General features: G+C 32.2%; 2 protein-coding genes across 6 annotated transcripts; one reads left to right on the forward strand and one right to left on the reverse strand.

The window, feature by feature from the left end:
* Nucleotides 1-2,020: 2,020 nt before the first annotated feature.
* LOC108461931 (uncharacterized) lies at nt 2,021-4,273 on the reverse strand. Of its 3 annotated transcripts, none has more exons than XM_017761917.2 (6): nt 4,089-4,273; nt 3,833-3,910; nt 2,783-3,000; nt 2,608-2,695; nt 2,389-2,467; nt 2,021-2,295 (listed from the first exon to the last, which is right to left on the reverse strand). In XM_017761917.2, exons 2-6 carry the CDS (start codon nt 3,886-3,888, stop codon nt 2,242-2,244), a joined length of 495 nt encoding a protein of 164 aa, XP_017617406.1. In that variant the 5' UTR covers nt 3,889-3,910; nt 4,089-4,273; the 3' UTR covers nt 2,021-2,241. The 3 variants fall into 3 exon arrangements, with proteins under 3 accessions (XP_017617406.1, XP_017617405.1, XP_017617404.1); XM_017761916.2 differs by having other exon boundaries at nt 3,833-3,940; XM_017761915.2 differs by having other exon boundaries at nt 3,833-4,273.
* A 6,611-nt stretch (nt 4,274-10,884) lies between these two features.
* LOC108464310 (DEAD-box ATP-dependent RNA helicase 15-like) lies at nt 10,885-15,726 on the forward strand. 3 transcript variants are annotated; one of them, XR_001868271.2, is made up of 13 exons: nt 10,885-11,068; nt 11,174-11,302; nt 11,568-11,668; nt 12,042-12,214; nt 12,337-12,568; nt 12,646-12,764; nt 13,342-13,398; nt 13,479-13,663; nt 14,018-14,162; nt 14,242-14,325; nt 14,405-14,468; nt 14,657-14,885; nt 15,370-15,726. XR_001868271.2 is itself a non-coding variant. In XM_017764541.2 (12 exons), the coding sequence occupies exons 2-12, from the start codon at nt 11,187-11,189 to the stop codon at nt 14,665-14,667; spliced, it is 1,287 nt and encodes a 428-aa protein (XP_017620030.1). In that variant the 5' UTR covers nt 10,885-11,068; nt 11,174-11,186; the 3' UTR covers nt 14,668-15,221. The 3 variants fall into 3 exon arrangements, 1 of the variants encoding a protein (XP_017620030.1); XR_001868270.2 differs by lacking the exon at nt 15,370-15,726 and adding an exon at nt 15,092-15,221; XM_017764541.2 differs by lacking the exon at nt 15,370-15,726 and having other exon boundaries at nt 14,657-15,221.
* The last annotated feature ends 106 nt before the right edge of the window (nt 15,727-15,832 follow it).

Consider the following 15,832-nt stretch of genomic DNA (forward strand, 5'->3'; position numbering starts at 1 on the left):
AAAAGTTGTTTACGTAGGCATCAAAGTCTAAAGGGACTAATCATTCAATGACTAATAAGCCGCCAGTTTAATCATAAAAATTATACTAATTGATTAGGGTTTTTATAATTTAGTTCGTTTTGAATTAGACAATGTCATTGAACTGTATTAAATTATATCAATTCGATTCGGTTTTAGTTTATTATATTGGATATCGAAAAGTCCCAAAACATGTCTAAAATTTTAAAAAAATTCTAATATTTTTGAACATATAATCCCAAATATAAACCTATTTAAATCTCGAAACAGAACTCATTGTTTCGAATTGTAAATATACTTTTATTACACTTAATTCTATAATGAAATGAAAAATAAACCCTAAATCTAATTTCAACATCAGTCTCTCACTAATTTATTGCTAATTTATTGTTGTTGTTAAAACTTCCGATAATTGAAGTGTTTATCTCTTTTTTTTCTTTTATGTATTATGTACTATGTTCTTTTCTATTATTATTGTTGTTAAAACTTATAAAATTTTGGTTATCATTATTAACATTTTCAAGTTGGATGCTTTTTGTTGTCGTCACACATTATTTAATATAAATAATTTAACATTTGATTATTATCGTGAAGATTGAGAGTTATTAAATTAATATTTAATTAAAATTTTAATAAATATTTTTAATTATAGATTTTAAAATTTATCTTTTAGATAAATATACTATTGAGATTTTATGAATAATTGAAAAATAAAATGGTCAAATAATGTCTAAGAAACACAAAACAAAGATAATTTTATCTAATTAAAGTTAAAAAGTCCAAATTTAAAGATCAATTTTGTCTAAATAAAGTCCAAAAGCTCAAAGCCCAAAAATAATATGGCAACCACAAACTCGAACCGAATTAGTTTAGTATGGTTTGGTAATAACTGGTTTCTTATGCCCACCAATTCAAAAAATGAAAAAAAAAAATCGAACGAATCTCACCCCTAAAAGAAGGCCTTATATATAATTGTATAGTTGAATTCTATCTCTATGCTATAATTTGATCAAATTTAGTTCCTGTACTTTTCAAATTAGTTAATTTCAGTCTTAACTCAAACAACAACAGTTAAATTTATTTGATTAAATTCAATTACTAGTCTTGTACTGTGTGTACAGTTGTAGAATTAGTCTTTATTCTCCAATTGAATCATTCCAAGTCATTATACTTTTCGAATTTTAAAATTTCAATTTTAACGCAAATGACGGTTGTTAATCCATCAATTGAATTTTTAGTGAGTAGTATGTGAAAATAACTAGCCGACATAGCATTACATATATGATAATATGTTTGTCATATCAGATTTTAGAAATAGCAAACCTTAAGTTAATGAATTTAATAATTATCGTTGCAAGAGGACTAAAAATTTAAAATTTTAAAAATAAAGAGATTAAAATTAATTTAATTAAAATATAAGGATTAAGTGCAGAATTTTCTCAAAGTACAGGTTGTTGCCGCCTCAGTACAGATATATATGGTCTAAAGAGAAAAAAGCAAACCTCACCATTTGTTTCAAAAGAAATTTTTACCATTAAAGCATGGTGTGGTGTAGGTCCCTACTGCCCCCGGTTTTCAGTGTTAAGCCAAAGCCATCTTTATAGTCAAATTCCATGAGTGCTTCCAAATAGTGACTCATTAATCATTCCATTATGTTGAATCACGTTTGTTTTATTTTCAACCATAATTATCATCACTACTAATACTAATCAGTTACAACAACAACAATAATAAAGCTTATATTTTAAGGATATTATCCTGAAACATTTAACATATGCATGACATGGTTCCATCATTCATTAGTCAATTTACTTTAGTTGGATAATCACTATCTATCTCGTTGTCTGGTTATCAAGAAATATCAGAAAAGAGACACTATTTCACTGTCATGTTTGGCCAAATATTTATGGCATGGCCCCCTTCTAATCGGATTAGTCTTTTGCAACTTACGAATGGAATATTTTTGTTTCCCTGTATGTATATGCATCCACAAATGACTGTATTTTTAATCACAGAGAAAAGGGTCCAATAAACTGATAGAGAAATACTAGAATATTGCATCCCCTTTTTTTCTTTTGGATCATTGATATTAAATTTTCATCTCAATCCAAAAGGATTTGTAAACTATAGTACAAATAATATACAGTGGAAGAATCCAACGGATCAGGACGATCTCGATAAATTCCTGGAAAAATGTTTCCCTATTTTTTTACATCATTCTGCTCAGTCATATAAGCCCTCTTGTTCCCAAACATCGTCTAGAAAATCCACCAATTCCTGTCAGTGAAACCGAACAAGACCTGAGGAACCATACAAGGCGGAAATGATGTTTCTAACAGGAAACGGTTTGGTCGGCAGTGAAAAACTTACAGAAAGTGGAAGTGGCTTCGGGAAATGCTTAGTGCTCCCATGCAAACTATCATCGACAGCATTCCAATTGCAACTGTAACTGTGACAAATATGAAATGCAAAACAAGATCGTGTAAAAAGTTTGTCAATCAGGGTATTCTAGAGGATTTTTGCATTCTCTTTATCCTAATTAATCTGTTCTCTACTTTAAAATTATGAAAAACAATGAAAATTTCTAACCTTAACATGGATTCTCGAGGTTGTGTCCACTTCTCAGACTTTTTATTTCCAACCCATTGTTGCCTTGTTTGGTTCCAAAGAAGAAGGCCTGCAAATACAAAAATTCCATTGAGAAATTTTACTTTGATATGATTACCAAAAAAAGAGGTTGATTGTCTAAGACATATGAACTTGCCATGATTTACAAATTCAGAAGGACGGCTAGTGCTGCCAGAAAGGTCAAGGGAATGACTTGATATGCTGATTGATGAAATGCTTCTTTGGGGCTTGAGTGGACTATTTTCGATTTCACATGCACTGCTACTCCAGAAATCTTCAGAAAAGCTAGATCTCTTCAATTTCCAGTGTTGAGTAGTTAGACCCTTAGATGACTGAAAGCATCCAAGACAACCACTGCTCTGTTAAAAACCAGGATTAATCGCATGTATGATTGGAATCAACTATAACAACTCAATGCTGGATCTTGTACAAGGAAAACAAAGCCATTAACTTGGCAACCATACATCTGAAATAAGCATATGAAACTGAGGTTCGAAATAATCAAAGAAAATGAAGCTTCAAAATGTGTGACGTTGAACACAACTACAGAAAAGTTGCTATGTTTTGGCACTAAAAGCAACCGCAAGCCACAACCACCAGCATGTCAAGGGTTAAATTTGTTTTGGCACTAAAAGTAAACCACAAGCCACAAGAACCAGCATGTCAAGGATTGAATTTGTTTGGGCTCTAAAAGCAACCGCAAGCCACAAGTACCAGTCCAACCCCTTAACCTACAGCTTAATTGCAGAAACCTTATGAGCCCTCAAACCAATATATATTGCCGAATCTACACGACATGTTGTACATATCTAACCACTATATTTTGCATATCCATATCCAATCATAGTAGATAAAAGAAACTGCCTCAAAATTGTAACTAGGCAGCACCGAAAAGTGCTTTGTACTTAGCCTTGAATGTTCCCACCAAGGGGAAGGTAAAGAGTGATCCAAAATCGAAAACTCCCACATACATCTCATCTCATACTTTGATCACACAAGTAAGCACCAAAAAAAAAAAAAAAAAAAAACCCAAAATCGAATAACAAAAGCAAACTTAAAAAGCTACACAAACAAAGCATTAAAACTCCCGTCTTATAATCCAAGAAGGCTAAGAGTAAGAGGACTGATGTGATAAATATCCAACTCAAATAAACAATATAAGAAGAGATGAAGAAAAAACACTGACCCCATGGAGGCAAAAAGAGCAGAGATCCAACGTGGAAGGTAACCAGAAGATAGCATCTAAAATCCCCAAAGCAAAACCCTAATTCCAGAAAGGAGAAGACTAAAATTCCTGAGAGAACAATAATTAAAAATAAAAAAGTTAATAACTTCCCTTCCAATTCCTTTCTTCCCAACTGTTTCCCCTTCGATTCTTGGTAAGAAGAAACAAAGGAGAGAAAAGGGGTTTTCCAGGAATGAAAGAAAATGAAAATGAATACCTTGGAAACGGCATATTTAGAAATGGATATGGATATTTTATTGATACTGGAAACAGATTGATTTTGGCCTTCCTTCGGTCACTGATTCGACCAAAGGGCCTTTCTCTCTCTGTTTTCTATTTTCCTTTTCTTTTCTTTTTTTCTAAATTAATCTGTCTTCAAGTTTTTACTGAATTAAAATTTGTTTGGGGGAAAAGAAAATAAAGGAAAAGGAAAACATTGGTAGACTACCGGCTAGTTTGGCAATGTAATACTTTTGAAAAGTATTTTTGAAAAGTTTAATTTAAAATTTGAGTGTTTAGCATTTTGTTAAAAAGATCTTTTAAAAAATAAAATGTCAATTTTAGACATGTTATTATAAAATAATAAATATATATTTAAATAATATTTAAATTAGTTAATATTATTATATTTTAGTAAGAATATAAAAAATTATTATAACTTCTTATTAATATTTTAATATATAAAATATAAATTTTAACTATTTTAAGCAATAAATATTAATTATTTATAAAATTTAATTAGAATATATAAACTATATTTTAAATATTTAAATATAACTATTAAATATTTGTAATTAGTATTTTAAAATTTATTTTTTTATTTTTAATTAATGATTTTAACACATTTGTAATTAAGTACCAAGAAAAAAAAGAGAAAGTACTATGTAATTGGATGGATGAAAAAGTAATTAAGCATTAAAAGTACTTTTGGGAGAGGAAAAACTAAAAATTTTAGCTTCTACTTTTTAGAAGTGTTTTTCAAAAGCACTTCTGAAAAGCTAAAAATTTCAGCCAAGAGCAGCTTGTTCTGCACAGCTTTTTTTCTAGAAGTGCATAGTAAATGTTGGTCCAATAAAATTCATTTTTTATTAATTTGTATGATAAGAGATTTTATTAAGTTGATTGATTACTAGTTCGATTGGTCTGAGTATTACTGTTAATAGAGGAAAGTATGAGTTCGAGTGCATTGAAGCACATTATACTCTTAGTTATGGATTAGGTTATGAGTAATTTTAAGTATTGTATCAAAAATAGTGGATATGATTGAACTTATAATGACATTGTTAAAAAATAGTTTATTAAAAAATAAGGCTTAATTTATGATTTAATCTTTAAAATTTACATGTTTTATCATTTTGGTACTTAATTTTTAAGTTCAATCAGACTTAAAATATCGATTACGTTATAATTTTTAGTCCATTTTCTAATAAATGTTAAAAAATTGATAACCAATCAAATCGTACACTGTATTTTATAAAAATATATATTTTATTACACATATAAACTTTAAACTTTTATAAAATAAATAATCTCTAAAAATGCAAAAGTTATAATTAAATATTTTTAACTGGTGAGCTCCGCTCTTGCAATTGGGTCGTTGTGATTACGGGTTGGATGTCTAATTGTCCAAGTGTTAATGATAGTATCTTGTACCTAAACCGGTGGCTCACTTTTTCTAAGCAATGGGGAAGAGGACCAAAACATGCTAATGAAAAACTCTACTAAGAAAAATATCGATTGTCAAGAACGTAGAAGATGTAGGATGGGCGGTTGGTCAGATCTTGTTTGGATCTTACATGGATGGTAGTTGGAGTCAGTGGCTCCTCTAGGTTCCCCTATCTGGGATCCCTAGGGAAGAGGATCAAGTTGGCCCTTTCGAACAACTTGGTGCACTATCTTCCTTCAACCCTTTGAGCGAAATGCGGCTAAAGGAAGGAAAATCAATGGACCAACCCCATCATCTCCACCCCGTAAGAACTACGATATCACCCCAAGGATGCCTTTGGTGTCCAGGGGTCGCAGATCGACCATAGAGCCTTGTTCAATAAGTGGAATGCATTAGATGTCTGCTTTCAGGTTGGTAGTAAGGGTCGGAGAAGGGCAATCACTAGTTCTTAAAACCACCCTTCTTAATACCAAAGAGTTAAAAGGAGGAAAGCTCTCCGCCGTTCCTAGTTTTCCTGTAGTAGGATCCTCCGGAACTAGGAGAATCCTTAGTTAGAATGGGATCTCCATTCACTTTTGCTACTTCCTTCCCCAATCAATGTAAACCCACGACAGCTATTGGTCGGGCTAATAAAGAGAGTGGAAAAGATTTAAACATCAAAGGGAAATTGTGTGTCAATAATGAGATTAGATTAAGGATTTGACTAAGAATTTTCTCTATTTTGATTGGTCAAGGTTGGTTCAATAATGTCTACTTGGCTAAATTGTTGGGTTCTAGTATTGGAGTAGTTAATCCTTATATTTTTCCAATCACTTACACTATTAGTATTTCTACGGTCCCTTTCCCTAATTTTTTTCAATTGTTCTTCCTTCGATGACTAAAATTTGTCTTCAATTTAGATATGGGGTTTTGACATTTTCATTTCTCTTGTTATCAAAGTGGGAGAAGAGCGCTACAAAAAAAGCCATGGTTTCATTACGTCTTCTGTGGTTTTCATTAGAGTTACTAAGAAAATGAATTCAAGAAAATTAATAGTTGATAATATAATATTTATTTTCAATAAAAATGAATTTAAGTTAAAATTATATTATGAAATGAAAAAACAAAGATAGGCTAATTTGATTGGCCACTAATTTTTAAAAAAAAAAGGGTTAAAAAATGGGTTAAAAACAATAATAGAACAATACTTTAGGTACCAAATTGTGTAAAAACAAATTTAGCTACCAAAGTGGGAAAATTAGTAAACTTCAACGGCGAAATGTGAATTAAGCCAAAAAAACAAAGGCATAGTGATTTTTTTTGCCTCTAACTTAAAAAAAAAATTGCATTTTAGCATTCCATTTAAATTTTCGCATTTTTTAACTCTTAAACTTGAATTATTTGTCAAATCACCCTAAAATGAATGGAAAAATGTCAGTTAACTTTGTTAATGCGACATGTACGTGGATTATCATATGAATGTCACATCAATAATTAATTAATATTTTAATTTTTAATTTTTAAAAAAGTTTTATTAAAAATATTAAAAATATATATTTTATAATTTTAATTTGTTTAAAAAACAATTAATTTCTAATGTGGCATATATGTGTACCACCACGTGGATGCCACATTATCAAAGTTAACGAACATTTAACTTTCTCATCCATTTTTGGGTGATTTAACAAAGAATGCTAGTTTAATGGCTAAAAGAGGCGAAAAATAAAACAGAAGGCTAAAATAACTTTTTTATATAAAGTTGGAAGGCCAAATAAATCATTATACCAAATTAATCTTGTAGTGGACATTACCCTTTAAGGTTAACATAGTACTTCAATATTTGTACACCCAAATAAAAAATGTGGAATACAATTGATATTATTCTTCTCAAAAGTATTCGAAAAAATAGACCAGAAACTAAAGTTGAAAACTTGGTAAAAAATTTGACCGAAGAAATTTTCTGAACAGAAAACGGGTAAGCTAAGAAAGGCAAAGAAGAGATTGTTGTTTGCTTGTTGCTGTGAAAAATGAAAAGAATGACCTGCTATTTATATTGTTTTTTGAAGGGATTAAATGGTAAAATGGTAGTGTCAGTTTTCAAAAATAGCAGAATATTTTTATCAATTGAAAATACTCTGCAACAGTTAGAAGATTTCTAATAAAGGGAACAAAATTTTTATTCAAAAAAACACACGCGTGGTACATGTCATATATACAAACACGAATTGGGTCAAGTAACGACAACCACAAGCATATGTTAAGCCTTTAGCCCTTAATTGCTAAATGAAGATAAAATGCAAGACTATATTTAAACCCTCTTAGAAGTCATTCATCAACCAACGTGGGATTACCCACTTTGCATTACCAACAATGATGGCGCATTGGGTAATTTTGCCAAAGAGAAAGACAAAAAAGACTAACAACTGTTGTCGTTGAGTTGAGTTGCTCATGGACATGTCAAAATGGCAAGGGAAGGGTAAGTTAGGAGGGATCAAAAAAGATATGAGCCCGAAGATGTGGTAAAAGTAATTTTCAATTTTAGTAAAAAGAATTGACCCATTTGTTTTTTTTTTATTTTTTATTTTTCAGTTTTGGTTTAGTTTGGTGGGGTAGGTTGGTTGGTTTACACATTGGTTTAATCGATTAATTCAGTTGATTATAGATATTTAAATCTTGAAATCGAAATAATTTATTTTATATTATTTAAAATTATATATTTTATAATATATAATAAATATATAACTATATCAACTTGAATCAAAGTGAATTTGGTTTGAACAATTATTTCAATTAAATCTATCCTAAAAAGTTTATTTCAATTAAAATAAAAGGATAAATTACACCAACAATCACTCAACTTTAGAGTAGTTGACAACTCAGTCACATTAGTTTCATTTCAGTCACTTAATTTTAGAAAAATAACAAAATAGTCACTAACGTTATCAAAAAATAACAAATCAGTCAGTTATTAACATTTTCATTATTGTCTTAATGGAACTGCTGATGTGGATAGTTAACTTGCTACGTTGGACAAGTAGTCAAAGAGTCAAAAAGAAAAGAGAAGGTAATTGGTTAAGGTAAAGGGAAAAATAAAATAAATGGAGAAGAAGAAGAAGAAAAGAAAAAAGAGAAGGAGAAAGGAAAATGGAAGGAGCTTATCTCTATTGCAAAAGCAGACCATTGAACCTGGAGCTATTTTTGCAAGAGAAAGCCACATTGGACAAGCATCCAAGTACCTTTGAATAACTTGGAGCTTATCTACACCAGTTTGTGAAAGAGCAGATAAATACATGCAAACAAAACTTACAAGTGGTTAAAAAACAACTGTAAGAAAATTTGCTGGCTGAATAAGTCCTTTCTTGCTCGTTTTCTTCTAATGATCTTTTATGGAGATGGACTTAACGAAACTTTCCTTCCTGCTTTCTTTACTAGCAATAACTGGCATAGACTCTTCAAATGTGGCAGCTTGGACAGAGGGTACGAAGTTAGATGGCAGGCTTTCATCCAAGTTAGTTGCTGGAACCACCTTGGAATGTTTAGCTACAGCTGATAATGACTCGGATGTTAAAGATTGAGGCTACCTTTGGATGCCCTTTTGATCTCATTTCAGTGCGTTTGGAGTACTTTTTGACTAAATCGCACCGTACCAAACCGTTTGGATTGTAAAGAACAAAACGATTGGAGCATTACTCAACACACTGGACACCAATTTCTCCACTGGAGCATTATGCTCCAGTCAAATGTTCCAACATCCCATTGGTGGTGGTTATTTTTCCTTTTACACCCTTACTCTTATTTTTTCTCCATTTTACTCTTCTTCTTTTTTTTTTTGTCTCTTTCTTTATTTTACATTCTACTTCAATAATTTTGTATTTTCATTGTGAGATAATTTTATTAATTTAAAATAATAAACATTTTCCCCATTATTTTATAACAAACTAATATACATTATTATCAAAAGAAATTTTAATTTACCATTCATTGAATTAACTACTTTTAGATTATTTATTTTAAATTTTAATTATTTTGATTTAAAATGTTAATTTTTTACTTTCTATAGTAAAATATCGAAAGATACATTTTAATATTTATTAAATGAATTTATAAATTCACATATTTTTAATTATTTTGATTTAAAATAATTATCATTTTATCTAATAAATAATTTAAATTGATTATATAATTCATTAAAATATTTATAATAAAATATTGGAAGATACATTTTAATATTTTATTAAAGCGAATTTATAAATTCGCATATTTTAATAATTTTAAAAAGTAAAATAATTTAAAACTTCTATTATATATCAATTCTAATCTGATGTCCTTAATAGTCATTTTTTATTCTCACCTCACCGCTACAGCTACGTTTGAATCCAAACACACACTCCACTATTGTTTCTAATCTCACCGGAGGTAAACACACCACCTATCCAAACTAAGCCTTAGTTTCGGGTTTTGGCTGTTGTACAATGCTCCCTCGACAAGGATCCAAGTCCCTTTGAGCTTGAGATAAGCTAATATTGCTAGTTGGAATTGAAGGTTTGAGGGACCTAGCCTTTTCAATAGTAGGTAAGCTACTTGACAACAAGGAACCTGCAACCTTTTCTCCAAGAGAAACAGTGACTGGCTTAACCTTAACTTGTACCAAACCGCTGTTTTTTAAAGCCCAAAAAGCTGATTTTTTTAATTGATATAGATAATGATTGAAAATACAGTTGACATAAAAAGTGAGAAAAGGTTTGGGGAGAGAAATAATAATAAAGCAACACAATGAATTTGAGTTCACGAGGAATCAAATGGGATGCTAAGTTGAACCAACACAAACTAGAGACTGAATCTTCAAAAATTAGATGAGAGAAAGTTGATTTTAGAATGGAGGATAAACGTTGGGGGATAGGGATGACAATTCGTTACCTTTGGAGTTTGGAAAACTCACTTGCAAAGATGCAGTATGAGATTGATTTGAAAACTAGAAGCATTTCCATTTTTTCTCTTCTCCTTTTTCTCTTCTTTTTCTATTGCATAAACCCTAATTTAGTGCTAAAGGGGTTATTAAAATTGATGCTAACGGAGTAGTTGGACGGTTAATGCCACCAAACAATCCGTCATCTACCATGTCACTTTACCATTACGTCTATAACGAAAAATGGTTAAAAAAATATTTTATTATTTTTCTAAAATTAGATGACTAGAATAAAATCAAAGTAACTAATTTGTCAATTACCTCAAAGTTGAATGACTATTGATGAAATTTACCCTAAAATAAATTGTTCCCCCAATTAGATAAACTTTTTGGGCCAAAATTGGGTTACGCATTGTGGCTGAAAAAGGTAAAATAATTAGATAAGCTATGGCATTTTCGGGAACAAAAACTTTTCGCTATTTATAAAAGAGATCAGTCGTCCAACTCGCAGCCTCTATTTCTCCCTCTCTTCGAAGCTCTTTGTTTAAAAATTTTCAAATTTAATTTTTGCATATTAAGATCTAACCTTTTCATTTGCAGACGCACTCTCAGATCCCAGCTCTAGAACTTCAATTCTCTCCCTAAAGTAAACCTCCCAAATCTCTCTGTTTTTTTCTTTGAAAACCCTAAAACCCTAATTGTTTCGAGTTGCTATCCTATTTAAAACCCTAATATTTTCTGCTTGATGTAGAGTTTGTAGACAAATGGGAGAAACAAGAGACAACGATGCCTACGAGGAAGAGCTCCTCGATTACGAGGAAGAAGAAGAGAAAGCCCCTGACTCTGTCACTGCTAAGGTCAATGGCGAGGCCGGCAAGAAGTGAGCTTGACTTTTTTTTTTGTATTTTTATCTATTCATTTTAGTTTTTTTTTAAATTAAGATATTTCTTAGTTTATGAAATAGTATTCATTTTCCTCTGGTAGGAGAAGGGGGGGGGGGCACTGGATAAATATGAATAATTTTGCCAGAAATGATTTAATTTTTCTTTTGTATATGGTGCTAAATAATTCTTTGCGAAGAATTTTGATACAATTTTGTCTTTTTGAGAGCAAGTCTAATTTTGTCCTTTTATTTGTCTTTGCAGGGGCTATGTTGGGATTCACAGTTCTGGATTCAGAGACTTCCTTTTGAAACCAGAGCTTCTTCGGGCCATTGTCGATTCTGGATTCGAGCACCCTTCCGAAGGCAAATTTCTTACTCGTTTCATTTCTCTCTCTCTCTCTCTGACATATTACATAAATATATACAGTTCTATCCCTGAAAGCCACAAATTTAAGTTAAATTTCATATATGGCTTGTTCATTCGAGTTTATGAAGTTATGTTATGATTCTCCATGCTTGGGACTTGTATGCAAAAATGTTCAATTTTTGCGTATGCTCTTCTTTTTTGTATGTTTAATGGGGGCTTTTTCATTTGTTCAGTCTAAAATTTTTGTTTGATGCAATTTTTTTACAGGTAAAATACCACTATCATAAGGTTTCAATTAAAAGGATCACTGAGATTATATTTACTTACCTCGGATTCCTTAGAATACAATTTGATTTGGTTCTTCGGCAGTGCAACATGAATGTATTCCCCAAGCTATACTGGGTATGGATGTTATTTGCCAAGCTAAATCAGGAATGGGGAAGACTGCAGTTTTTGTTCTATCTTCATTACAGCAAATTGAACCAAGTCCTGGGCAAGTTATTGCCCTCGTTTTATGCCATACAAGGGAGTTAGCTTACCAGGTAAGAATTTGTTCTACATTTCTATGGAGGCTTTCTGGCCATAAAATTATCCTTTTTTATTCTTGAAGCTATATCATAAATGATATATTTCATCTCATTTTAGTCATCTCTTTAACCTCTAGATTTGTCATGAGTTCGAGAGGTTCAGTACTTATCTGCCTGATATCAAGGTTGCTGTCTTCTATGGTGGTGTCAACATCAAAGTTCATAAAGATTTGCTGAAAAATGAATGCCCTCACATTGTTGTTGGGACACCTGGAAGGATTTTGGCTCTGACCAGAGACAAGGACCTTTCCTTGAAGAATGTGAGGCATTTCATTCTCGATGAATGTGACAAGATGCTGGAATCACTTGGTAAACCTGGATAAGTGTATATAAGTTTTTAAGTTTTTGTTATTGCCTCTGGTATTTATTCTGCTTACCTTCTGCAGACATGAGGAGAGATGTGCAGGAGATTTTCAAGATGACCCCTCATGATAAGCAAGTTATGATGTTTTCAGCCACACTCAGCAAAGAAATACGCCCGGTTTGCAAGAAATTCATGCAAGATGTAATGTCCCATGGTCAATACTACTTGAATTTAGAAGTATCTTTTTAATTTATACACAGATTTCTCAGAGAGTTCTTAAAATTTTACATCTGGTGGCTCCATCACTGCATACTTGCCATTGGTTTTGCTCAGATGCAGTGGCTTCAGCTAGTCATTTATGGGTTTTGCAGATTGAAGTCCTAGGCTTTCAGTCTTTAGGTTTTCATAGTGGTGTAGTGTATTGGTGTGAGCTGGTTGTTACCTTGGCTTAAATTTTTAGTTGTTTTCTATTTATGCTATAGGTTTGGGCCTTTAGAGTAAGACTGGGGTAGTAAAGGAGGGTTGCGAAGTAAGACTTGGGTAGTAAAGGAGGGTTGCGAATTTCCTTACTTGGGGGGCAGTGTAATAATGTAATAGAATCTTTGTTTTTGAGGGAGAATAGCACTTGTTGTGACTAAGTAACAATCTGCGAGGAGGCAAGGCAAATGGACTGGAATCTCAATTCAAGTGATCTGCATCCAAAATTCATTTCGCACTGGATTCCATTTGCTTGAAGAAGCTACCTAATATGATTTACTGTGACATTTCTTCCTTTCAGCCTATGGAAATTTACGTTGACGACGAGGCCAAGTTGACCCTTCATGGTCTTGTGCAGGTATGTTCCACAAAGCTGGCTTATTTACACCCTCTCATTTGTTTGTTTTAATCTAATCACCAAAATGATTTCTATCACAGCACTACATCAAATTGAGTGAACTGGAGAAAAACCGAAAGTTGAATGACCTCCTTGATGCATTGGACTTCAATCAAGTTGTTATCTTTGTCAAAAGTGTGAGCCGAGCAGCTGAGTTGAACAAGTTACTTGTGGAGTGCAATTTTCCTTCCATATGCATCCACTCTGGCATGTCTCAGGAAGAAAGGTTTGTACATATCATGCATCAATCTTGCTACCTTGACTTGTGTACTTTATATTCTTGTAAAACAGGTGACTTAATGTCCTTTTCTTGTATAACGAACCCTGTTTAAAGTTTTCAGGGCAGTCTTTTATGCATCATGTTTTCTTAATGTATTGGTGGTTCAGTTGTTGAATTTGTGTATTCTGCTATGGTGGATGTTGTAGATCAGAACTGTGGAATATTTATTCACATTATTTCCTGTTTTCTTAATGTTCCTTGCATAAATATGATGTTTGGTTTGGCTTTTCCAATCATATTTGGTTGATAATGAAGTATATAACCTTACCCTTGGTTGTAATTCTAATTGATGATATATAGATTAACTCGCTACAAGGGTTTCAAGGAGGGGCATAAAAGAATTCTTGTGGCAACAGATTTGGTTGGAAGGGGAATCGACATTGAACGAGTTAACATTGTCATCAACTATGACATGCCAGATTCTGCTGATACATACCTGCACAGGGTAGGGTTTGTTTCAATTGCATTCAAGAATTCTTTTTTCTGCCTGTGCTGACTGATGTTTCTTTGTTCATTGGTGGTAGGTTGGTAGAGCTGGTCGGTTTGGCACCAAGGGTCTTGCAATTACATTTGTTTCATCCGCTTCAGATTCTGATGTGCTCAATCAGGTTTGAGTCTGAACTTCCAAACATTGTATTGTCCCATTATTTGTCATCCTCTGACCAATTTTACTCAAATCTGCTGCAGGTCCAAGAGAGGTTTGAGGTTGATATAAAGGAGCTTCCTGAGCAGATTGATACATCTACGTACAGTATGTTCCTTTTTATGCCTTCCATCTGCTATTGATATAAGTAGTAAAACATTTATTTCTTGTAAATGATTTAAATGCATGATTAGAATGCTCGAAATCACCTTTTGTTGACAATTGTGTGTTTTGTTGTACTCATTGCCACCAGCCTTAATAAAAAATTTCTAATGCTGAACAATTTGTTTATGTAGTGCCATCATAAATGAAGGTTCATTCAACAATACCAGTCTCGGGCCCCAAATCATGAATCGGTTAGTGTGGTTGCGGATGTGTATCTGTTTGTAAACTAATGTGTAACGCCTTTTAAATCAGTTGCTTGGGAGGGAGCGGCAGATGCACTATCACGTGGTTTTGAACTGCTGCTTAAAAGAGTATTGTAGCCTTATAAAAACTCAATTGAGGATTTAGCTATATCGATAGGTAAAACTTCCCTTTTAAGGACATTTGTTTTTTCACAATTCTTTAGAGTTGCATGTTATATCATCTTTTATATTGAATTTGGAGCATGACCTCTTAAATCTGATTTTTGGTCAAATATTTGAGCCATGATTTACTCATTTAAGGTTTAGATTTCATTGTGTGTTGTGGTTGTTTCTTCACGCATTTCCTTATCATGTTGTATGTAGCGGTCTGTGGTGTAACTTACCCAGGGTTTCATTGAAGTTGTGCTAATGATGAAGGCCATCATTTGCATGGACAGCGACTGATTTGTGTATTAATTATTTTCCCAGTAAAATAAAAGGATGGTTAAAATAATTGTTTTTGTCGATTATGATACATATTATTTTTATATTAAATTTATTTAAATGATTAAGCTTGGATTGTTTATTAGATTTATCAATTGAGTGATTTTAGGTCTGAATAATGTGGATTGGGTTTTAAGGTAACATTGATTTTCTGGAAGGTTTTGTTGGATCGGACAATGTGAGAGATTCAACCATTAACTGTAGAGTTGAGCTCCACACTACAAGCCATTAATGTAGACATTGTTTGAATGAATGCAAGCATCCTATGAAGACAATGCCACCCATATGATCTGTGAAGATGCTTTATCTCGAAACCTCTCAGTTTCTTAGGGGCGTTAATTGCATGAACCGAAGGCAATTGATCTCATGTGATTGGCTAAGACGTGTTCTTAGCCTTTGTTAATTATGTCTTACAATCTACATTGGGTATGCACCAAAGCCACCGATTCTTTTGGGCTTGAAGCTTATGTTTGGTGGTATAATAAAGGTGAAGAAAGCATTGCTATTGATATCTACCCGTCTTTGAATCTTTTATTGTTTAATCTTTCATTAATCGAGTTCTAACTCAAATGATTAAAAAATTATTTTTAATAAAGTTAAATTATTATGAGGTTTATATTT

Source organism: Gossypium arboreum, chromosome 13 (assembly GCF_025698485.1).
Source record: "Gossypium arboreum isolate Shixiya-1 chromosome 13, ASM2569848v2, whole genome shotgun sequence".
Classification (NCBI taxonomy): Eukaryota; Viridiplantae; Streptophyta; class Magnoliopsida; order Malvales; family Malvaceae; genus Gossypium; species Gossypium arboreum.

Bases quoted from the DNA above. Each gene is read 5' to 3' on its own strand.
- LOC108461931 (XM_017761917.2), bottom strand. From the start codon at position 3,888: ATGCTATCTTCTGGTTACCTTCCACGTTGGATCTCTGCTCTTTTTGCC. The intron at 3,001-3,832 runs GTCAGTGTTTTT...TTAACAGAGCAG, and splicing joins GCTCTTTTTGCCTCCATGGG to TGGTTGTCTTGGATGCTTTC. The intron at 2,296-2,388 runs GTAAGTTTTTCA...TTTCACTGACAG, and splicing joins CGAAGCCACTTCCACTTTCT to GAATTGGTGGATTTTCTAGA.
- LOC108464310 (XM_017764541.2), top strand. From the start codon at position 11,187: ATGGGAGAAACAAGAGACAACGATGCCTACGAGGAAGAGCTCCTCGAT. The intron at 11,303-11,567 runs GTGAGCTTGACT...TTGTCTTTGCAG, and splicing joins AATGGCGAGGCCGGCAAGAA to GGGCTATGTTGGGATTCACA. The intron at 12,215-12,336 runs GTAAGAATTTGT...TTTAACCTCTAG, and splicing joins CAAGGGAGTTAGCTTACCAG to ATTTGTCATGAGTTCGAGAG.